Below are 24,344 nucleotides of genomic sequence, written 5' to 3' on the forward strand. Positions count from 1 at the left end.
ATCCATTGCGGGGGGGACGGGTGGCAGAGGGTGACGGACTCGAGGAAGGAGATGAGAAGGAACGGGCACCTCCTGGGGGGCTCACCTGCCACCCAGAGCCACTTCCTTGGAGTCACCTGTCCCCCTAAGAGAGGGCCACCAGGCCCTCCTGGGATGGCATGTTTGTCACAGAAACTACCCCCTCCTTGGTGCTTTCTGGGGAAGACCTATGAATGGGTCACTGAGGTGTCCATTTCAAGAAAGTCTGGTGTGTCTGTGTGTGGCTGAGTGTATCTGTGTGTGTCTTTCTATCTGTGTCTCTGTGTGAGAGTGTGTGTTTTTGAGTGTGAGTCTGTGTGTGTCTGCAATGTGTGTGTGTGCGTGACTGTACGTGTGCATGACTGTACTGTGAGTGTGTCTTTCTGTCTGTGAGCACGTGCTCTGTGCCTGTGCTTGGCCAGGGGCATTTCCTGACTCTCAGGTGACCACAGTGGCTGGCTGAGGTCAAGACACCTTCCTGTGTTCAGAGGCTCCAGAAAGAAAAAGCAGTGGTCAGCAATTGTGGTTTTGCCCTGCACTATTTTTAAAGTTAAAAAAAAAAAGCGAGCGGAAATTCACTGCCACTCGATAACTAGGTCAGATTTAGGTAAAGCGCGGGCCCAGGGCTGGGGATGCACGGCTGGTGTGACAGGCGGGCTGGAGAGACCCTGCTGCCAGTCCCCGGTCCCCTGAGCCCCGCGGCGCTCACAGCAGCAGGGACCTCACCTCCCGCCGTGGGGAAGACGCAGCCACCTCCTCTGGGCATCTTCACCATGACCTGTGGAGTAGGTTCGTCGGCCCCATTCACAGATGAGGAAACCGAGGCCCCAGGTGTCACTCACTTGCCCAAGGTCACTACATCAGCGAGCGTCAGGGCTGGGGTTTGAACCTGGTCCTTCTGCCCCCAAAGGCCCCGCTCTTTGCACGACTCTGCGCACCACACCCTCCTGCCACCCCCAGTTCTCTGTCTTCAACCAAGCGCTTCAAAGTGAGGACTGAGCCGGCCGTTGGCTTGTTTAACCACTGATTTTCCATGAAGAATGTGGTTTCCTTCAGAAAGATCGATTAAAACAAAGTCCTTGAAGAGAGGAAAGTTCTCTGGGTTCTCTCTTGCAATGTCAGTGTAACCCACGCCTTTAACCACTTCCTCACTGTATCGGGGACTCTGGCTTTTTATATCTGTAGAAAATGTAGAACACATTAGAGGGCCCCATCCTGCAGTCCGCGTCTCCCCGCAGCCTCTCTGTGGGCAGAGCAGGCCCAGAGGCCCACTTCAGCCTTCTGCACTTTGTCAGCTCAAAGCGCAATTTAGAACATGGGGCTTTAACCTTGAATACCGTGAGCGTGTATTAGTGTGTGTCTGTGTGTGTCTGTGTGTGTGTCTGTGTGTTTGCCCTTCAGACAGAGCACACCCAGTGGTTCTCAGAAAAGCTGACATTCTCAGTGTTGGAAGGATAAACCCATGGGCACGGGGACTCCACGTAAGGGTTCAACCATCATGACCTTTACTTGCTGACACCATTGCTGAGCTCCAGGTTGGCTGGCATTGGCTGGCATTTTACTTTTATTACTGCTTAGGGCTCGCCGTGGTTTGTAGACGCTGAAGCTCAGAGCAAGAGCCCTTGGCTGGAGGTCCCCAGAGCCCCTCTGTGCCTGAAACCCCCTCCTCTATAAAATAGGGTGATAATTCCCCCTGCCTCGTGGGATGGTAGTGAGGCTTAAGTAAATTAATATCTGTTGGATACTGAGGACGCACAGAAACGCTCCATCGAGGTTGGCTCTTGTGATGCTTGGGCATCTCAGCCGCCCCAGAGGGACCATGTGGATCGATACTTCTGTGTCAAGGTGCCCAGGAGGAAAGGTGTTAAGGAACATGTGAAATCAGCCTGTAGACTTGGGGCCGGGTCTGGAGCACAGAGCTTCTACATTTGCTGCATTTAGCTTCTAGGATTCGGAGCCTCGACCCTCCTTGTGGACAGGTCCAGTCCCAGGCCCCAGGCAGGGGGGCTGCCTGCCCTCTGGGCAACTGCTTGGCCCAGTGCTGCCCTCAGCTCTCCGTCTACCCTCAGAGAGGCCTGTTCTCATTGTGGCGCCCATGCTTTGCCCGTGACCCTCAGTCCTGACCTGAAGCATGAAGACCCCTGGGACCTCCCGGGTGCAGTGCTGGAATGTACTCCCTATTCCAGAAAACTCGTCCAGCAGGCTTTCAGGAGGATCAGTGTCCTGCCCTCTAGACCTCTGTCTGTTGTCTCTTTTACACAGTGGGTAGGAGCACCAACGACCCAGGGGAGCATGGGCACTGCACTTTACAGTTTCCAGAATGCTTCCTCTGCCTTACCTCAACGACCCTCTCAAAGACCCAGAGAGAGCCGTACCTGCTGGTAAACCCATTTCACGTATGAGGAAACCGAGCTCTGTGTTGCTGGTATTTTTAGCTCAGGGTAGGGCCTAAAATGGAAACATATACCATGGAGTCAGCCAGATCAGTGTTCTCTTTACACTGGAGCAAGGGGGGCAGTTCAGCTCCTGGACACACCATCTTGTTCTGGAGGTGAAAACACACGTGGCATCATGTGGGGCTGAGAGCACAGCCCAGGGGTGGGATCCTGGCTCTGCCACTCACCAAGCTGTATGACGTTGGACAAGATACTGAACCTCTCTGTGCTTTACTTTCCTCCTCTCTAAGATAAGGGCATAAATAATATTTACCTCCCAGGGTTGTGGGGAGGATTTATTGACTTAATACACGTGAAGTACTTATAAGCTGTGGTTGCCAAGCTCCTGGCTCCTGGTGTCTATTAGGTGCTTGTAAGTGAGGATTCTCCCTTTCCTCCTGGAGCCTTAGTTTGCTTGTGGACAGGGCGGGGATGACAGCTGTACCTACCTTGTATTCTGGTTGTGACGATTACATGAGACAAAGCAGAAAAAGTTCTTGGGAGGGGGACCACCAGGCAGGTAGCAGTGAGTGCCCCATGACCAATACTCTCCAGCCCAGCTGGCCCTCATTGCAGAGGTTGGTCATAGATCTAGCGCTTTCCACTTTCTGCCCAAGGTCCTGGAGCACAGCAGACTCTGGAGCCCAGCTGTCTGAAGCCACAGGCTGGTTCCACCTCTGATAAGATTTTTGGCCTTGGCCAAGCTACTTAATTTCCTTATTTCTTTCTTTCTGTATTTATAAAATGGAGACGGTCACAGCCGCTAACGTACACATCTCTTAGGAGGATCCAATGAGATAAAAAGGCAGAAGCTCTCAAGACAGTCTAAGTCCCCAGTCGATGGCCGTTCAGTTACTATTATTAGGGCAGCATCCCGAGTATTGGTAGCGGTGCCAGCAGTCCCGTCCCAGACCGTCCCTGATTCCATGGTGGGCAGTAGCCCGCGTCTGAGCCGGAGGGAAGGGGTGACCCACAGAGGATGGGCCCCGGGGTCCTACCCTGGTCAAGACCCCACTCAGCTCACCTCTTCCACCCCTGGCAGAAGACCCAGTTCCACCAACAGTCCAGGCCCAGAGAGCCATCTCCCAGAACCCAGTAACCACCACCTGCATTCTTAGAGAGGAAATGCTCCCAGAGACCTGAAATTTGTACGGAGACTTACAATGACTTTGCTGATACAATTTACTTTCACAATGACTGTGTTTCCATCACCTTTAAGTGGGCATCTATTTTAAAGTCCAACTCTAGCTTAACTGAGCCAGGAAAGCTTGTGATTTAAGGAGCCCCCAGGAGGTGCTGGTGGGATGTATCCACCTTTGCAGAGTCCTCTTCTCAGAGGACAGTTCTGATCTTTGTCCCTGTTCAACCACCATCAACTCTTTGCCTCAATATACAACTTTGGTTCATAGCCAAGACTGAAGATCACTCGGTCCACTGCTCTCACTTCACAGGTGAGAAACCGAGGCCTAGGGAGACTCACTCAAGAGCTCACAACATGTTGACATAATATTGATCAGCTCTGACTTCCTAGAGGCCTGTGGGTATCCCAGGAAGGGTCCTGGGACTCCCATACCTAGAAGAAGGATGCAGAGCCCTGATGAGGCCCTGAGGTCTCTGGGCTGAGCAGAGGATGGGAGATGATCTAGACCTTGGGCCCTGAGTCTGCTTTGTCTTCCAGGGCGGCTCCGCGCTCTCCCCCGCCGCTGTCATCAGGCCGGAGAAGGCTCGGCAGCAGGCAGCTGCTTTGGCGAAGGAGGTTGGCTGCCCCACCTCGTCCATCCAAGAAATGGTGTCCTGCCTCTGCCAGGAGCCTGCCAGTGTCCTCAATGACGCCCAGACCAAGGTGGGCACTCGTGTGCGAGTTGGGAGGGACATCCTCTGATCTTTTACAAATGCAAACCAGGCCAGAAAGGAGACAGGACCCACCCAAGGCCACGCAGTAGGTTGGTGACCAGCTGGAACTGAGTCCATATTTCCAGACCCCCTGGGCCGTGCATAGGCCATAGGATGTAATGGACCAAGCACAGGTCCTGAGGGTCAACAGATCTCTCTGCTCATCAGATTTTATCTGTACGATGGGGATAATGATGGAGACCTTATAGAGGAGGAAAAGAAAATGAAGTGATACAGGTAAAGGGTCTTACTGGGACCCTGGTGGCACCCCATCAAGCCACAGCGACATGTACTGAGCACTGTGGTCACGGCTGCAGTGGAGCAAGGCCAACATGCCCTCTTAGGCAGGACAGTTGTGCGCTTCCTTCTCCAGCCTATAAAGACCCTGCTCACAGCCCCCAGTCTCTCTGGCTGGCCCTGATATTAACAAAGGGGACTCTAGCAGGAATAACTTGTCATCTGAGCTGACACTTTAATCCCTTCGGCAATGAGCCTGGACTTGCAGACCCGGCGCAGGTCTTATCCTTAGCTCCTCCAAAGGTGGGCTAATCAGATGGTGGCTAAAGCTGGTGAATTTCCCTGTCATATCCTGCCTTTGGCCACCACCTCCTCCTCGATCAATATCTCTTGCTTCACTCACTCAACCACAGGCTCAGGCTTACCCATTCTTCCCTGTGGATCTGTTGTCACTTTGGTGGGAGGCTCTGGGATGCTCCCCTAGGGACTAACCACTGCTCAGAGCAAGACTCACCTTCCCAGCACTGTCGCCTGGTGTCCTGCCTGGCTGCTGTCTGGCCACGTTACTCTTATTTCCCAGTAGAGCTTTGGGTAAATAAGCAGCACTGGTGTTCATTATGGTTAAGACCTGATTCAGTGAAGCAATGCAACGGATTATTCCAGTACCACTTTTTTAAAGGACAAAGTCCATATAAATCACGACACCCCTTTGCACCTGATGCAGCTCCTGGCCGTGAGTGGCCCTTTCCACTACTGGGGTCCTGTGGTCGATGGCCAATACCTCCAAGAAGCTCCAGCCCGAGCACTGCAGAGAGCTCCACGGGTGAGGGTGGATCTGCTCATCGGGAGTTCTCAGGATGACGGGCTCATCAACAGAGCCAAGGCCGTGAAGGTAGGTGGGAGGAGGCCTCGGGGCCCCTGCGGGGTGCGGCCCAGTGACTCTGGACCTAAGTCTGACCTTGGTCAAGGGTCATCGACTTACTTGCTTATTTTCAAAACAATCACTGAAAAACTACATGTGCAAAGGCTCTATAAGAAGTTTGGGAGGTGGTAGTGGTGGGTGGGATTCAGAAATAAGACACCTGCCGAGTTGTGAGCAACCCAGACACATCCACAAATTACAGCTGGGAATGAATCACCATGGGAAACTGCCAGCAGGGCTGACCCAGGAGCTCTGTAGCTTCAGGGCTCCAGGCCGTGGGTACCGCTGCTCCATGAAAGATGCTTGTCCCATGGAGGCTGGGAGAAGGAGAGGCATGGGGATGAAGAGAGTCCTGGCAGGGAAACCCAAACACTAGCCTTCCAAGCTACCGAGCTTCCCAGCCATCCCAGGAAAGTGTGGACCAGGCACAGGGCAAGAGCAGCTTTGTGTGGCTTGTTGGAGACACAGCAAAGTGTGAGGGACTTGTGAGGTCATTTATCTGCCTGAGCAGATACTTCCTGCTCAGCCCAGAGAGGCCATCACTCCTCACAGGATGCAGCCACCCAGGAAGAGGCCGAGCACACTCCCCCCTTGGCCCGCCCACCCCTCCTTGTCAAGCTGCTCCTGATGGGTCCTCTAGGTCATCAGCCTGGGCTGGTGGCCCCAGCACATGACACAAGGTGAGGACACACACACTAAGTGTAGGCCTCTGTCTGGCTCTCTTGAGTATAAGGCAGTATCATTGGAATTAATAACACCAAAAAAAGAATCATTAATGCAACCAAATGGGGTCTTGCACCCTTTGGATTATGCTATTCCCTTGGGTAATCTACCTCACTTAGGGGAATCTATCTTACAGCAATAAAGCACCACTTTGACATGGGATATATACAAGGGTATTAATCACAGCATTAATTACTGTGGCAAAAACATTGAAAGCAGCTCAAATGTCTATGAACAGGGAAATGGTTGACTAGATGAAGATACACACTATTAAATATGATGAACTATTGAATATGATGCAGACGGTGAAAAGAATGAACCAGATACATCTTTCCTGGCTTGAGGATGCCTGTGATATGTTGTTAAATGGAAAACAAAAAACTCAGAATGCAGAGGAGTGTGAAATTAAGGTAGCATTCATATATTTAAAAAACAACCAACCTGTGTATATCTATAAATATGTAAATGTGTATAATTGTATTTATTTCTATGTGAAAGGATAGTGCTGCAGAAAGATACACAGCAAGCAATTAACATGGGCTATCCCAGGAGGTGTGGCAATGTGAAAAAGAATACTATGAATTTAATATTACTAACATTACTAATATACATATGATTACATCACATAGGCATATGTGTGCATATATATGTATATGTATAAATAGAGAGCATTGTGTTGCGTTGTGTGTGTGTGTATTGGGGGGTGGCATAGAGCAGAGCTTAGGTCACTAACAGCTTCCATCCTGTTGACTCACAGCCATGGAGAAGGAACTTTTGCCCCTGATCCATCTCTACATTTTTCTGCCGAGCACCCATATATGACTCAGCCCTTTACTTCAAGGGGCTGCAACTTGTTTATTGAACCAGACCAACACTCAGGAAACACTGAAACAATGCCACTCTCCACCACTAGCCCTGGGCTTTTCTCCTCTGAAGTAGTGGGTCTTCAAATTCCCACTACTTTGATCAAGCCCGTCATCAGTTAAAAAATAGTAAGCACAGTCATTTGAGTATAAATTATATACATGAGTACTCTTATACTAAGTGTTATAAAAGATTCACAAAAACAAAAAATTATAAAGCAAGAGAAAGAAACGAATATCCTTACATTTGTGCTGCACTCTCTGCATGCTGCCCGAGAGAAACGATGCCCTACAGCATGGGCAGCATGGAAAGACATGGCCATCGGCCCTGGATCCTCTTCCATGAAACACCTCATTCCACACTACCCATCAGGGGAGGCTGTGGAAATCTTTGTACAGAAGATACTATATCCTCACAGCTCTGATTCTTTGGACCATGAGCTGGAAATGCATCCCAGCCATCTCCGACCTTAGAGAGAGAGGAAGAACTACATACATTCCTGGGAGCCTGGGGAATCATCCTAGAAGCAGGCCCCAGCAGCACATTCCTATACTCCTTCCACCTGCAGTGGAAGAGCCATCCATCAGGGCTAGGGGGAGGGGAGCTTTTATTGTCAGTCTGGGTTCTGGGGTTGACCATAGGGCAGCTCAAGTTTATATTTTCGGGTGATGCCAACCCACTTTAAGAGGACTGTCTGCGGCTGCCTTGGTGTTTCCTGGTCCTCTCCCAGCAGCATCTTGGGAGTTTCCCAACTCTGCCCTGAATTTCTGAACCTCCTCCAGCAGGGAACCTGCATCCAGAGGACTGGAAACCCTTGTCAACAATGCATTGAGTTTCCCTCTGAGGCTTTCAAGGAGATATATCCTTGGTCCACTTGCAAAGAAAGATCGTGTCTGCTGACAGAGCTCACTGCCTGCACCAGGAGATGAGTAGGAGAGTGTGCCCTCAAGTCCAGGCATCAGAATAGGGAACTGGCTGACTCTTCCTGTCTGACTTCCCTTCTGCATTTATTCTCCTTTGAACAGGTGCTAGTGCAGTCGTTGGGTGGTTCTTGTGAGCCTGCATCCCGCTGGGAACCCACCTAGGTGCTGACTGCTGTGGACAGTTGGGAGAAGCAGGGATACAGTAACAGTCAGGTTTGAGGCCAAGTCCACACTTGCAGTGCCATTACATGCCGGCCTCTCCTGAACGCGTACCTCCAGCCCCACTCTGTACCTCCCGCCTGGACTTTGCCCCTGAACTCTAGACTGGGTTAGCGCAGGGTCGACTTGACGTCTTCACTTAGATGTCTCATCGCTTCTCACTCTTAACACAGCCAAAATGAACTGCTGATTCCACTTATGTCCCCACCCCCAACCAGCTTATATCCCCACTGTCTTCACCATCTCAATAAACAGCAACCCAGACTCCAAACCTCTCTCTCTGCCTACCAGCATTCCATCAGCACATCTATCTTCAAGATGTTTCCAACCCCCTCTCCCCACCCCTTCTGCCATCACCCTGATCCTTGCCATCATCTTTCTCCGGGAGTCTTGCAATGGCCCCCAACCATCTCCCTGCTTCTGGCTTTGCCCCCTTTGCTCTATGAGAACCACAGGGGCTGGAGTAATCCCTTTATGGTGCAAGTCAGATAACGTCACTCCTCTTCTTAAAGCCGTCCAGTGGCTTCAGCTCATGCAGAGGAAAAGCCACAGTCCTTAACGCCCACTATCTGATGTGGCCACTGTTTGCCCTCTGACCTCGTCTCCTGCTGCCCGCCTCCTCCCGCTGACTGTGCTTCAGCCTAACTGGTCCCTATGGTGTTCCTCAAATCTGCTGAGCACACTCCCACCTTAGGGTCTTGGCATTTTCTGTCCTCCCTTCTAGAATGTTCTTCCCCAGGTAACTTATTCCCTCACTTCCTTCAGGGTCTGCTTCTTTGGAGAGAACATCCTGGACCACTCTGGTGGAAAAGGCATACACACCCCCAGCATCCTCTCTCCCCTTTATCCTGCTCCCCGTCCTCAGCACTTGTTCCCCTTGACATGTTCTATATTCGTCTACTCTATTTCTTCCTCCTCTAGAATGTGAACCCCATGAGCTCTGAGACTTTATCTATTTTGCTATCTGCTATATCTCTGGTGCCTACAAAAGTGGCTGGCACACAGTAAGTGCTCAGTGAATCTTTGTTCAATGGAAAGAATGAAATTATGGACCTGACCTAGGAGTCTTCAAGGAGATAATTTATTCCCAAACAACCCTATGGATCAGGAATTATTATCACTAATGCTCAGATGGGAAACGAGTTCAGAGAGAAGCCAGAATTCAACTCCAAAGGCACCCTTTTTCCATCCCAGCCCTCTGGGAGAAGCCAGGCCTTCCCTCCATGAGCTTGTCATCCAACAATGACAGCATGCTGGGTGAGCACAAACCCAGCTAGAATCAGGGCCACTAGGTGCAAAGGACTTTGCAGTTCCACCCACATTCTTCTTTTATCTCAGCCATAAGGCTGTGAGCTCCATACCCACGAACCAACATTTAACACCATTGTACTGAGGAAGAAATAGGTTTCGAGAGGTTTAATGATTGTCCCAAGGTCTACTAGCTAGTCATTTGCAAAGCCAAGTCTCCACTGAAGGTCCTCTGCCTCCAATTGGGGGTGCTTTGTGTGCTAAACTCTAGGACAGGGATGGAAATACACTAGCACCACCTACAACACCCTACAGCAATAATCCTCAGAATCATGCCCAACACAGAAATACCATGGAGTAGCGTGGACACCCAAGTGGGAACCGAGCTACCAGCTGCCCTCTGGAGGCGGTACTGAAGTTCCTCTTTATATCCAAACATTCTGCTCACTCGTGCCCTCCAGGTTGCCTTCCCTTCCTCAGCCTCCTCGTGACCTGTATTCAGCATTGGGTTGTGGGTTTCTCCATTTCCCCCTGGAAGGCTCCACAGCACCCGAGTCCAGCTGCCATTAGCCAAGGAGAATCCCAGGACGGCACATTCCTGAGGGCCTCCATCCCAGCGATTCCTTTCCTGAATCCTCTGTCCATCCATATGGCCGAGCCCTTCCCACCCTGTCTGTGCTGAGAAGCAGGACATACCAACTGTAGAAAATTTCCACATGCGCCTAGAACAGGGTCTCAGGTGTGTTTTCCCAACACAGAGACCTGTTCATTTAGTCATGGGGACACTTCACAAGGTCACTTACTATGTGCCAGATGCTGTGCTAGGTGTCTGGGGGCATCAATACAAATTAAATTCCTGCCCTCGGGGAGCTCAGTCAAGTAACAAAATAGAAAATGGGCAAAAGTAAGTAACTAAAATGCAGTTTGATACACACTGTTTGGAGAGATGGTCGTCCTACTGTAGGACCTCAGGGCAGTTAGGGAAGGGGGGGGGTGTCACTGGACCCGCAGTGGCACTGCCAGCAGTAGTGACCCAGTGACGAAGGAACTGACCAGGACCCTGTTCCCCCAGCTGTCTGTCAACGGAGCGGGGAGAGTGCCCTGGGTGTCCATGGACTGTAGTCAGGGGTATTTGAGTTCTCCAGAACCTGAGCCTCAGTTTCCCTATCTGTAAAATCGGGAGATTATTAGTACATATCCTCATAAAGATATTGAAAGAAATCATACATGCAACAATGTCTGGCAAATACCATGTGCTCGATAAATAATAGTTTTTCACTTAATTCTTTAACTGTACTACTATGGTCAGTATCCAAAGCCATTGTCCCCAATCCAGAGAATAATCCCAAGAAAGCAGGAATACAAAGGACGCACAGTCACTAAATCACCTCGCCTGACCTGAGCCAATTTTCCAAATCGTGGCAGATGCACACACATGCTTTCTCCTCATGCCAACCTACATCAGTACCATCCAGAGCCCAACCCACAAACACACACCATCCAGCTCCCTGGGGGAAGTCACAGGAGGGGTAGACGTCCCTCCCATCCCACGTGAGCCCCCGGACTCACCCGTCCATCACATCAGCAGAGACCCACTAAATTCCCGCAGCCCTAAGAGGTTGGGTAGGGCTTCCAGAGATTCCATGTGAAGACCCTCACCCACTTACCACCCCAAGCCATCTATGGCCCACCCAAGGAGTCTTAATGACACCAGCAAAGTTAACCACATACCCGTGGAACATCAGCGCTGCCTGAGATGCCTGGAAAGGCTCTGTTCGCAGAGAACGATCTTATTTTCTGAAGTAGCAGCTTTCTGTTGAAATTCTTCATCAGTTGCCGTGGTGGGGATTTTTCCCTCTCTTCTCACTCTCTCTCTCTCTCTCTCTCTCTCTCTCTCTCTCTCTCTCTCTCTCTCTCTCTCCTCCTAACTGGTGAAACTGACAGTCTGCCTACATTAACCGGGCATTAATTTGCATGATCAAAAGCAGATTTGTTCCAAGAGGCAATGCTCTTCCTTCCCCTCCAAAACACAAGCATCTCCAAGGAAGGCGAGAAAAATCAGAATCGCCGCCGCTGAGGTGCCCCTGAGCTTGGCCAGGAGTTGGCCTCATCCAGGAGCAGGTGGGATGGGGGCCCTTCGGAGAGTAGGGAGGGGGAGGGCAGCCTGCCTGAGAGTTGGAAAGTGGCACCTGGCAGCCCCAGGCGCTGGCACAAGCTCCAGCCTGGGAAAAGCAAGCCTTTGGTGACAGATTATAGCAGAGGACGGTACAGGAGTCCCAGGGAAGTACATGGATTTCCTGCAGAGAGGGGCTGCTGCACCGAATTCCCCAGCCCTTTGGGGTGGGGTGGTGCGAGGATCCCAACCCTGGGCATCGTGAGGCTCTCTGGAGAGCCCAGGACCTGGAATCAGAAAAATGGGTCACAATTCCTTGCTTTAGCCATGCAATTCAGGCAGGTTGCCTAACCAGTCGGAGCTGCCTTCTCTTTAGGCTTTGAATGGGCACAGGGTGACCAGCCCTGCAGTTATGAGAGGACTTCTAGGTGAAGGAGACAGTGTCCAACCCCTGAGAACCACGCTGGGACCCCTCCACGCTGGCGCTGTAGCCACCCGGCCCTCAGAGTTGTCACGCACACACGGCACCTCGTCTAAGTGTCCCCCGGCCCTGATGCGTGGGATTATCATTCTCAGTGCAGAGGAAGCCAGGGATCGGCGGGGTTGACTTGTCCCCCCAAAACAGTAAAAGTATTTTCTGACTGTGCAGGTAAAAGATGAATGTAGGCTGGATTCATTCTTATATATCCATTCTTATATTTATTTTTTCTTCTGATTTTAAATTAAAAGGAACATTTTATCATGTACCCCTGCAGTGATGGTGGGGTCTGGACACTGGGCCTGCTGGATGGTGGAGAGGTTGGCCCCTTGTCCCGTCACATCCACACCCAGTGGTCAGGGCAGGTCCCGAGTTGATTCGTGCATGCAGCCAACACATACTCACTGAGGGCTCTCCTCCAGGCTGGGGGGAAAGTTGTAACCCGAACAGATAAGGCTCCCGGTCATGGAGTTTCTGTTCTCGGGAGAGGACACAGACAGGGATGCGTAAGCAGAGAAAGGAAGAGAAAAGTGTAACAGTAACGGGAGAGGAAGTGATGCAACGGGGGAAGGAACTTTCGTACGGAGTTCAGGGAAGTGGCTTCCGGTCCTGAGTGATGAGAAGGGCCAGCTGTGGGGCGAGTGAGGCGAGGGGCCAGTGCAAAGGGCTGAGGCAGTGCTGCTCTGGGGGACACAGAAGGCCAGGCGCTGGGAAACCCAGCGGATGATGGAGGAAGCAGTAGGAGAGGAAGGCAGATGTGTTGCAGGGACCTGTTAGGTCATCAGAAAAGTGACCTACTCTACTTGCAGGGGGAAGTTATCGGAAAGTTTTAAGTTAGAGAATGATCGTACTGATTCATCTTTTTTTTTTTTTTTTTTAGTAATCAGGAAAATTCACTTTATTATCATTTTTTAAAATAGTTTTACCATACAGATACAACATTGTAAATCAACTATGCTGATTCATCTTTTTAAAGAGTATTCTGGCAGCTCTATGGAAAATTGACTATGGAAGGGTAACAAAGAAAGTAGAGACCAGACTGAGGTCCATTGTGAGGTCCAGGGAGCAAGCTGCTATGTTAAATTAAGGTTAAAGACGTGGTAATGGTGAGAAATGCCCAGATTTGGGATATATCTTAGATCGGCAGCTGGGTAGATGAGTTGGGAGTTCAAGAGAGAGTTCAGAGCTATAGATATGGATTTGGAGAAAAAGCAGGAAACTATGATGTCACAGAAAGCCAAGAAAAGTACGTTTTTCTGAAAGGAAGCCAAGGTCAAGTGTACAGTGTCATTGGAAGTAGTGTGAGTTGAGCGCAGAGATCTGACCCCTGGACCTGACAGGATGTAGGTCCTGGGCACCCTGGGTAAGGGCCATTTCAGTGGGGTTAGTGGAAGGCCTGAGTGATCAGAGTAGGCTGAGGGGAGAGTGAAGAAGTGGTCACGTGCTTCCCAAACTCACCCTCTTTCCACTGTATCTCCATCTCCACCGGACACCAACCCTCAACCAGGTTTCATGACCACTTCATTCATTGCCACATTACCTCTGCGACCTTACCAGGCTGTCCCATGGCAAGATCTGTGTCATGTTCATTTCAAATCCTCAGGTGCTGGCCAACAGTATGTCTTTAATTTATGCCCATTAAATGAGAGAGTATTTGTGTCTCCACCTACCTCAGAGCTCTAGAGAATTCTGGGGGCATTTGTTCATTCATTCATCCTTTCAGAGTTCACCCGATTGCCTTTGGAGAGGCTGCCCCAGGTCTCCCTCTTCTCAAACTTACAAAGTCATAACCATTTTGCATAACATCAAGAGTAATCAATGTACGAAAGTTAATTCACTATCTTCTGTGTACAAAGCACTCCTCCTCCAGTCCCCACTCCCCAGAGAACATTGTCAGTGCTTCTGCCCCAGGATGGGAAGGAGAGGAGGAGGGAAAGAGCCCCGATGGGGCCGTAGGAGTGGACAGGAGGAGTGCGTTAAGACGTCCTCAGGAGGAGAATCGACAGGACTGGGGTACCGCAGAGCACTGGGGAAGATGAGGAAGTGGGAGGAATCGGGAAACATCTCTCTTCTAATCAGGTCGCTGGGTACTGGTCTTCATCACTGAGGTCAGGAAAATAGGAGGCGAAGAAGGTTCTGGAGGTGAGGAAGCACACATAGGCTGGAGAGGGATTTAGGAATCGTCAGCTTACAGATCATTGTCGAAACAAAGGGAGGAAACGGTACCACCTCATGAGCGTGTGTGGACGGAAGGGGATGAGAAAGGGCAGGGGTGGCAACTGGTGGGGGGGTAGACATCAGCATTTAAAGTGGGCAAGACAGCCAGGTGGCGGGGAGGTTCAGAAATGAGCCCAAGATGGAGAATTTTATGGAAAAGGAGATGGGGAGGGTCACCAAGTCCAGGCAAGAAAGAGCCCTAGACGGGGATGGTGAGCAGCACCGGCACTGGCGCTGACCATCAGTGACCTTGGCCAGCATGGAGGTGGGGGAGCGGGTGGCCAGGTAGCTATGGGGTGAGGGGTGAACTCCCTGTGCTGGGAATGCCGAGGTGGACAGACAGACACCTTGGCTGGCATTTCGTTCTGGGTGGGGGTAGGAGTCATGGAGAGTTGCACGTCGCAGGTTCTAAGAGGGGGGAGATTTACCCAGTGACATCGCTGAACAAGCAGAGGGGAGGGTCCCTAGAGTGCTGGGCAGTGAGTCATCAGCCTCAGAGGGAAGGAGTGTCCCTTGGTCCAAGAAGAGGGAGGGGATTTGGGAAGAGCATCTGGATGGGCCGTGTCCCTGAGAGTAGAGGATGGCGTGGGTGTATGGAGAGCTCTGAGGATCACCTTGGGTTTCCGAGCAGCCTCGTGGGATCCACACGGCAGAAGAGAGGCAGTAAGAAGCAGCAGCTCCCGGGCTCCCTCCTGGGACCCTGCAGAGCCCACACCCAACACCCGCTTCCCTCCAGTCTCAGCTCCGCTGTCCTCCACGAGGTCCGAGGCCCATCTCATGAGCCCATTTATGATGTCAACCCTCACCAGCCAGTACCCTGTGCCCTCCCCAGCCCTGCTTGTCCGCTTGTGCCATAGTGCTGACCACCACCAAACCTCCTCTGTCACAAAGATTTGTCCTGTGCCATCCCTCCCCCGAACTCGACTAAAAGCCCCCAAAGGGCCAAGAACATGGGCTGTATGGTTCCCCGATGTACCCCAGATGCCTGGAGCTGCTCCTGGCACATGCAGGCACTTGACAGAAATTTATTGACTGAACTGTGACTTGAAGATAAAGACCCTGCAGCAACGTGGCTGTCATCCTGTTTCTCAAACTTGGGGTGAACACAAGGACACCTACTTCTAATAATTTACTAACCAGAGGGGAGAGAGAAGTAATATTTACTGTCCCCCATTTGATAATAATTAATTTTCTTTTGATTCTAACATCGGCCCCAGGCACAGAGAGGGGTATTCAGTGAACGAACTTACTGTCCAGCAGTGAGTCTTCTGAGGTTGCCTGCGGAGCCAGGTCCAAACCCCACACTCCGTCCCCTAGGTCACAGTCATCCAAGGTGACTGTGGACCCGTCCACGGTCGCTAAATGTTTCCCAGGGCTCTAACTTTTCTATGGGAGGTGTTTAAGGGCGGTCCTTTAAAACTGCGCACTGCACCTGCGCCAATTCTTGACGGCCCTTAATGAGCCCAGGCCCAGCAAACCCGCCTCTGAGGCACGTCTTGCCTGTCATTACAGCCTGTGGCTTCGGCCCTGGCTTGGCAGTCACGTGGTGGCCACCTCCCTCCCGCTGCCTCTCTAATTAAACCAGCAACAGCATCTGTGCCTCTGTCCTCGCCAAGAAGGAACAGACCTGGGTCCTCCTGAAAACGGGCCCCTTCGCATGCCCACGCGCCCCCCGGGGGCTCAGATCCGCACTCCAGCCGTCTCTTCAAAATACTGACTGTGGATGCAGCCACGGCCCAGCTTGTCTCAGGGGCTCAGATCCCCTTAGAATGGGAAACGAATCGCAATCTTGTGGAAGCAGAACCTGGGCCCCTCCGTTTAGCATTCTAGCCATGGAATTGTTCAGAATGTTGGAGGTACTTCTAGCAAGGCCCAGGGCCTGGTGCCCAGCAGCTCCTAAAAGGTGCCCTCTTGTGAAGTGTTTCCGCAGCACCCATGAAGGAGGCTCTGTCCTTTGGGTGAGGTCGTCGTTTTCTAGCAGTGATCCGGAAGAGGAGTTCCCAAGGATCTGGACCCACCGCCAGTGGGACCAGCCTGGATCAGGCCTGGCTCTAAAGCATGGGCTCCCCTGGGCCAGCTGAGCTGCAGACACCTAGCCGCCGACATCATACTAACAGTGTATAGGTGTCATCTCGTTTAACCTCAGGACAGTTTTATGAAGAGGGTAATATTATTGTGCCCATTGTACAGAGGAGAAAAAAAAGGCAGAGAGGGATTCAGTAAGTTGCCCAAGGTCACATAGCTAATACGTAGCAAAGCTGGCATCCAAGCCCAGGTCTTTCCAGCTCTAGGATTTGAATCTAGGAGGTTTGACTTTGGACTTGCAGCCTCACCTGTGTTATCTCTATGAAGGTCAGTGTCTCTTCCATTCATTTGTCCAACACTTATTTCCTGGGCACCTGCTAGAGCCCTTCATGCCCCTCCGCTGCTTGGTAGTTCTGGAACACTAGGCGTTAAACTGACAATAACACCTGGGGATTCAGCGCAGCATCTTGAAGCACCCCAGGGGCCCCTGCCTGTGCCTGGGACAGGGCAATAGTAATCGCTCACAGCTACTGACCATGTGTGCCCAGAGCTGTGCTAAGCCCCTTATATGCAGGTTTCATTGGAATTTGGCAATGATTTTATGCAACCGCCCAACTCATATGGTGATTTTGATACTGCAGTGAAATACACATGCTAAATGTTTGGCAATAATTGGAGTTATGCGAATGGTGACTAATATAATTTTTGTGATAAAATATTCCAAAAACTCAGTAAAGAACAGAGAATAACATAATGCAGATTTCCCCCTAAACTATTAGTAGGCTGTGAAGTCAATTAAATAGATTTCAGGCAGGCATTTTTGAATAGACTAGATTAGACTAGAATAGACTAGAATTGAAACTATCAGATATATCATGTATGTTAACAGCAATGAGTATGAATGTTATTCGTGAATGTTACTACAGGCATTGAGTGTGAGTGTGTGTGTGTGGATTCTGCATGTATAAAATGTCTTTTTTATTATAGATCATGGTCAGAAATATTTGATATAAAAAACACTGATATAAGAAACACATCACAGGGCTTCCCTGGTGGCTCAGTGGTTGAGAGTCTGCCTGCCGATGCAGGGGACACGGGTTCGTGCCCCGGTCCGGGAGGATCCCACATGCCGCGGAGCGGCTGGGCCCATGAGCCATGGCCACTGAGCCTGTGCGTCCGGAGCCTGTGCTCCGCAACGGGAGAGGCCACAGCAGTGAGAGGCCCACGTACCACAAAAAAAAAAAAAAAAGAAAGAAACACATCACCATTCAGATTTAACAGACATTAATATTTTGCCACATTTGCTTCAGATCTTTTTCCAAGAAATAACCTGTTATAGATAGATAACGAAGATAGATAGATAGAATATAGATAGAATTTAAATGAAGCCCTTTTTGCACACCTCTCCCTGTCTCCTTTCCTCATCTCTCCTGAAGCTGGTGTGTGGCCACCAGCAGACATGCCTCTGATCAGTGATTCCAGCCACTCGTCCAGCCTCTTGGTGAGCCAGGCTGAAGGCAGTCCAACCCAGGACCCCAGAATGTGCTGAAAGAGTGTCTCAGATGGAAGGGGTTGCTTACTGATCATACCCACTCCTTGAATTCTAATCACAGTTCCTGTGTGCTTGGTAATGTTTAGAAAAACAATTTAAACATGTCAGGATATCCTGATAAGCACATGTCAGTGTTGAAATAAGAGCCTAGAAATATGTAAACACACATCCTAGGACCGTACAAGGGCCCAGGGGTCTGGATCTCCCATGCCAGAGCTGTGTCACTGACAGCCCCTCTGCCCCTCGTCTTCAGAAATGAGGAAACTGAGTCCTGAGGGGAGGACATGGCCTCCCCAGACTCTCCCAGGCAGACAGGATAAGAAAGGAAGGAAGGGAGAGGAGGAAGACAAATACCATATGATTTCACTCATATGGGAAACGAACAAATGAACAAACCAAACCAAGCAAAAATAAACACATAGCTACAGAGTAGTGGTGACCAGGGCAGGAGGGCTGGGGAGAGGGCAAAATGGGTAAAAGGGATTAACTTCCGTTTCATTTCCTGGTTCAAGTGTGCGTGACCAGACGGAATCTAAACCTTTGGTGGTGAGTGTGCTGTAGGGTACACAGAAGTAGGAACGGAATGTTGGACACATCAAACTTATATAATGTCATAAGCCAATGTTACCTAGATTTAAAAATAAATCTTAAAAAGAAGAGAGAAAAAAGAGAGTGAGGAAGAAAGAAAAAGGAGGAAAGAAGGAAGGAAGGAAAGGAGCGAGGGAGGGAGGGAGGAAGAGTTATCTCCATCTGGACACACATCCCAGAGAGCTCCCTGCCTTCCCCGCCCATCCTATATAAAACAGCCCTGCCCCCATCCCTTCACCCTGCTCCGTTTCTCTTCATAGCACCTGTCCCGGATGAACTGCACAACTCTTTGCTTATTTTCCGCCTCCGCCCACTAGAACGCAAGTCCCTTGAGAGCAGGGAGCTTGATTAGCATGTCCAGGGCTGTTTCCCAGGCCTAGCAAGCCGCTGGCCCTGGACCAAGAGTGTGTCAGTAGAAAAGGGTACAGACAGTGTCCGTACGTTGAATGCTTGAGTCAGTGAATGCGACTGAAGTTAGCTCTCCTAACAAAACCAGGTGACAAGCTGGCTGAGAGTCAAGTGCACGAGCACGCGTGAGACCCGTGATCAGCCTGCAACAAAGGCTTGTGTTCAGTGAGCACTTGTTAGGCCCCAGGCGCCATTTTCAGGGCTTCACGTGTATGAACCCTTTTAACCCTCACCGCCACCCTGCTTGGGGGCTCCACTGTGTCCACCTTCAGGCAGGCACAGAGGGGTATAGGTGCTTGTTTGTTTGTTTTTTTTAAATGTTGAGCCTTCTTTTACTTTATTTATTTTTATTTTCGGCTGTGTTGGGTCTTCGTTTCTGTGCGAGGGCTTTCTCTAGTTGTGGCAAGCGGGGGCCACTCTTCATCGCAGTGCGCGGGCCTCTCACTGTTGTGGCCTCTCTTGTTGTGGAGCACAGGCTCCAGACACGCAGGCTCAGTATTGTGGCTCACGGGCCTAGTTGCTCCGCGGCATGTGGGATCTTCCCCGACCAGGGCTCGAACCCGTGTCCCCTGCATGAGCAGGCAGATTCTCAGCCACTGCACCACCAGGGAAGCCCCAGGTGCTTGTTTAAGGCCACACAGCTGGAAAGCGGCAGAGCGAGGATTCCCACCAGGCAGTCCGGCTCCAGCTCCCACGCACTTCTCGCCACCTTCCACTGCCTCCGAGAGAGAAAATTCTAGACCAAGGGCTTGAGCTATGCTCAGTCGGGCCTTTCAGAATCTGACTGGGGAATTTCCACATATTTTCTTTTAAGCAATTTGAGGAAAGTCAAGGCCGGACCAGTAGCAAAACAGCCTTTTACCAGGCGCTGCAGAATTCTCTGGGCGGCGAGGTGGCGGACGAGCGCGTGCAGGCTGCGGCGACCTGGTACTACGCCCTGGAACACCACGCGGATGACTACGCCGCCTTCTCCCGCGCCCTGGAGGCTGCCACAAGGTGAGCCGCCCGGGCACCCTGTCCTGCCTGCACCTCCCCGAGGCCGTGGGGATGCTCAGATCCCCCGGGAGAACCGGGGCCTGCTGCTGCTGCTTCATCTGTGTCGGTCATCAGTCCCCAGTACGGGCTGCCTGCCCGCCACTGGGAATCACGAGGGGTGACCCACCCCTCCTGTCCGTGGTGCTCGCGCGCCATCACAGGGTGCCTGCTTGGATATGCCCCGAACCGAGAAGCTGCGCTCAGCTTGCGTGGATGGAGAGCGGGCGGGGAGCAGTCCAGCAGAGAGGACCCCACCTCCAGCCCAGTACCTGGACCCCTGCTGCCCTTGAGAGCAGAGCGAGGAGAGCTCCAAGGGTGGCTAGAGCCCAGGACTCGTAAGCATCGGTAGTTTTCAAGGCTCCCCCAGGTGACTCTGCTGGGCGGCCAGAGTTCACCTTCCACAGGAAATGGAGGACTGGACAGGGTAAGGTTTGTGCCTGATGTCACACCCAGAACAGAAGACCCAGGGCTCCTGAAGCCGTGCATCCCCTTCCCGGGGGGCGGGGTGGGGGGGGCTGCCGTTTCTGCACTCACTGCTTATGGATCTTGTTGCTCAAGTTCACCGCTTCAAGCTTCCTTCCCTGGGAAAGTCTGCCCAGGTCCCCCAACCCAAGAGGGGTTAGTGGGTGCCTCCACCCATCACAGGCTCTGCCGTCCCCAGAATGTCCCTCTCAGCACCGTCAAGAGATAGCCAGGATTCCAGTTCTCTGTGCCTGCAGAGCCCCCTGGGATGAGACCGCAGTGGGACTCCAGCTCTCGTGTCACCTTTGAGCTCCTCACAGCCGCTTGACATGTTCTGTTTCCCTGACAGGCCCCCCTCCAAGCCGGGAGAGTGCGGTTAGGTGGTTTCCGCATCCTGTAGCTTCTTTCCTGTCCTCGGGGAGGGAGGTCCACGCTGGCCCTTGCTGTTTGTCCCCGGGGACAGAGCCACTGTCAAGGCTCAGAGGCCTCTGCTGAACTTGACCCTGTTGAGAAGAGATGGACTGAAGGATGTTGAGGCCCACTGTCCTGCTTGGTCATTCCTCCCAGGAGTCTGTGGCTTCCAATCAGAGGGTCGCTAGCTCAGAATAAAACTTTGTACCTCCCCCTGGGATCTTGGGGACCAGGAAGCCTCTAATTTTCCTTCTAGCAGAGAGCTCAGCTTTGAACAAAATAGCCAACACCTATTCCTGGAGGCCCAGCCCCAGACTGGACCTGAAGAACTCACAGATGTCCAAATCCTGGACCCTGAGGGGCTCACAGCCAAGTCGGGACTGGCTTAGATCAATATTGTAGAAAGAGCTCAGGGCTAGAGTTCAGAAACCTATGTCCATTCTTGCCCCAACTTTGCCTGTAACTGTCTTTGAGGACAATCTGTGAACAGGGGCAAGAGCAGGGGTCTGAAGGAGGGCAGGTAACCAAAAAAGGCTTCACTGAGGAGGTGGTCTCCATTCCTCCCTTAGGCCAGGTCCTCATTCTCTCCTGGCCAGACTGAGGCAGCCTCCACAGGCCTCCCTGCCTCCAGTCTCCTCGGCAAGGCCCGTCCACAGCGCAGCCAGGGTGGAACTCTCTGCAGGTCTGCTCCCACCCCCGTCCTGCTCACCGCTGCTCAGGGGACCACGTGCCTTCATCTGCCCTTCCAGACCCTCCCACCAGCCCCAGCCTCTATGAGAGCCTTTCCTGTAAACCCTGGAGGTGCCGGTCTCAGTCGCCAGAAGAGGGGTAGGAAGCCCTCCTCAGTGATGGACTTTTATGGGGGTCGTCAGAATCTCTGCAGGGTCAGGCCCTTGGGCCCCATTTCTCAGCTGAGGAGATGGAGCATCAAGGAGACGCAGGGATGCTGAGTGGGGTTCAAAACCTGGTGGCCCCAGACCAACAAAATTCGGCCTGATTCTAGCCATACCTGCCTGCCTCTGGGCACGCAGCTGGTGCAGGTCCACACGCAGGACCCCACTGCTGAAAGCGAGTGCTTCCGAGATTTATTCACATCACCCCCAAAGGGGGAGTGGATGTGGAACTTTGGGAATCTAAAGCAAGGCTCTCAGCCTCCTCCCTGTTGACATTTGGGGCTGGATAATTCTTTGCTGTGGGGCCTGTCCTGTGCATTATAGGATGTTTAGCAGCATCCCTGGCCCCTTCCCACTAGGTGCCAGTAAAAACCTCCCACTAGCAGCTGTGACAACCAAAAGTGTCCCCCAGACGTTGCCAGACGTCTTCTGGAGCGTGGAGGCATCCCAGCTGAGAGCCACTGGTCTAAGGGTGTCACACACCTGAAACGTCCCTGAGGTCTCCACCTTCCTTCAGAATGCACAATTATTTTATGTTCAGCTTCATAGTATATTATATTCATTTTACTATAAAATGTTTTGCTCCCAAGTCTTTGAGTAAAATTGATGTCCTGGGAAGGTGTTTGTCCCATGGGTCTCTTGACCCTGTGATGCATCGTATGGACATAGTGTGTGATCGCGGCCCTCCATGAAGCAGGCTGGACCAGGCGCCAGCAGGGGCGAGAGGAAAGCTGGAGGGTACGAGGAGGTGGGGGGGTGTGTTCTCTGCAGGCCTATGCAGAGGGGCTGGCTGGTGACCCAGGGCCCTTGCCTGGGAGAAGCCTTTACCCGGCACTGTTGTCCATAGAGCTGTGCATAGCTAAACCCCATCCTCTGTCCTCTCACCAGGGACTACTTTATCATCTGCCCCGTGATCGACATGGCCAGACACTGGGCAAGGAGAGCCCAAGGAAACGTCTTCATGTATCACACTCCTGAAAGCTACGGCCACAGCAGGTAAGGTGGCTGCGTGGCCACAGCGGGTGTGGGCACACAAAGAGAATCTGACAGAGGGTCCCTGTCACTTCTGTGATCCACAGGGCAGCAGAGAAAAGAAGGCAGGACCATCATACAAGTCCTGGTTCGATGACATGGGATGCGTCACTTAACTTTTCTGAGTCTCAGTTTTATCATCTGAAAAATGGGTAGAATAGTAATCACCACTTTATCTCACAGCCTTGTAGGAAGAGCAAGTAAAATAAAAGATGTAGAAAGCAGTTTGGAATTGCAACATTAGACATTCATTGATTGACCTGGCTTGTGGGGAGGAGCCATCTTTATTAATCCTACCTGTTTATGTCTCTAAAAACTGAACACTTAGCTTAACTTAAGAAAATGACTTTCCAAAGTATAAAAAGATTTCTTTTGCAACAAAAGGAGTTTTATTCACCCCTAGTTTATATACCCTTCTAACTTCCAGAATAAGTTCAATGTATCTTATAATAAAAGTCTCAAGTGCAATAAAATTATCAAAATGGAAAAGAAAAGTAAGAGGTACAAGTAAAAGAAAACCAGTGATAAAGGAAGGGGCAACCAGTGGGCCCAGAATGTGATCCTGAGTTTCCCAGAAGTCAAAGAAAAGATTTAAACGTAAAGAAGAAAAGAACATAGCTTCGGTTTTCATAGCGCCATCAGCTCAACAAAGGAGCAGAGAGGAGTGGTGTCACAAGACATATTTGGTCTCGGCCAGTGGGAGGGCAAAGCAGCATGCGTCGCTGGGGCACAAGGTTTCCAGGGCATTGGAGGGAGGACTGTGAGGCCACATGTTCTGCTTCTTCATGACCTTCCAGTCCTGAGCTCTTCACCTGCGCTGGAAAACCCCGCATCCCCCCAGTGCTGGGCCAGTGACTTCCCACATAATCTGATGTGATTCCCACAAATTACATCAGATTAGCCACTTCACATTGGAGGTCCTTTGGTAACAGAATGTCAGGGGGTCAGGTGTCACAAGATGCCAGAGCGTGTTGCTTCATTTCATACGAGAGTATGAAGCAAGGACCTATGGAGCGAGGACATCCATTGCCCATGTCCATGGTCTGTTTGGGCCGCAGGGAGACTGAGTGTAAGAAAGTCAACTTTTTGGGGGGGGCTGTGTTGGGTCTTCGTTGCTGCGTGTGGGCTTTCTCTAGTTGCGGTGAGCAGGGGCTATTCTTCGTTGCAGTGTGCAGGCTTCTCATTGTGGTGGCATCTCTTATTGTGGAGCATGGGCTCTAGGCCTGCGGGATTCAGTAGTTGCAGCGTGCGGGCTGAGTAGTTGCAGCACGCAGACCCTAGAGCGCATGGGCTTCAGTAGTTGCAGCACATGGGCCCAGTAGTTGTGGCACGCAGGCTGTAGAGTGCAGGCTCAGTAGCTGTGGTGCACGGGCTCAGTTGCTCTGAAGCATGTGGGATCTTCCCAGACCAGGGATCGAGCCCGTGTCTCCTGCATTGGCAGGTGGATTCTTAACCACAGCGCCACCAGGGCAGTCCCGAAAGTGAACTTTAGAGATGAAGGATGAGCTCCACTACTTGACAGCTGTGCAATCTTAGGCAGGCTCCTTTGCCTCTCTGATCCTCAGTTTCCTCATCTACAAAATGAGGCTAATGCTTTCCTCTCACTGAGTTGGTGTTAATAATATCTGGATTATAAATTATCCCTCTC

General features: G+C 51.5%; 1 protein-coding gene across 1 annotated transcript in view; it reads left to right on the plus strand.

Moving 5' to 3' along the window:
* TG (thyroglobulin) overlaps positions 1-24,344 on the plus strand; it is a 239,070-nt gene that overhangs the window by 198,339 nt on the left and 16,387 nt on the right. The window contains exons 42-45 of the mRNA XM_060115916.1: positions 4,132-4,296; positions 5,308-5,475; positions 19,678-19,859; positions 22,553-22,660. Of these exons, the coding sequence (XP_059971899.1) occupies positions 4,132-4,296; positions 5,308-5,475; positions 19,678-19,859; positions 22,553-22,660 (623 nt within the window). The remainder of the gene's footprint in view (positions 1-4,131; positions 4,297-5,307; positions 5,476-19,677; positions 19,860-22,552; positions 22,661-24,344) is intronic.

This window comes from Mesoplodon densirostris, chromosome 13 (assembly GCF_025265405.1).
Source record: "Mesoplodon densirostris isolate mMesDen1 chromosome 13, mMesDen1 primary haplotype, whole genome shotgun sequence".
Taxonomy (NCBI): Eukaryota; Metazoa; Chordata; class Mammalia; order Artiodactyla; family Ziphiidae; genus Mesoplodon; species Mesoplodon densirostris.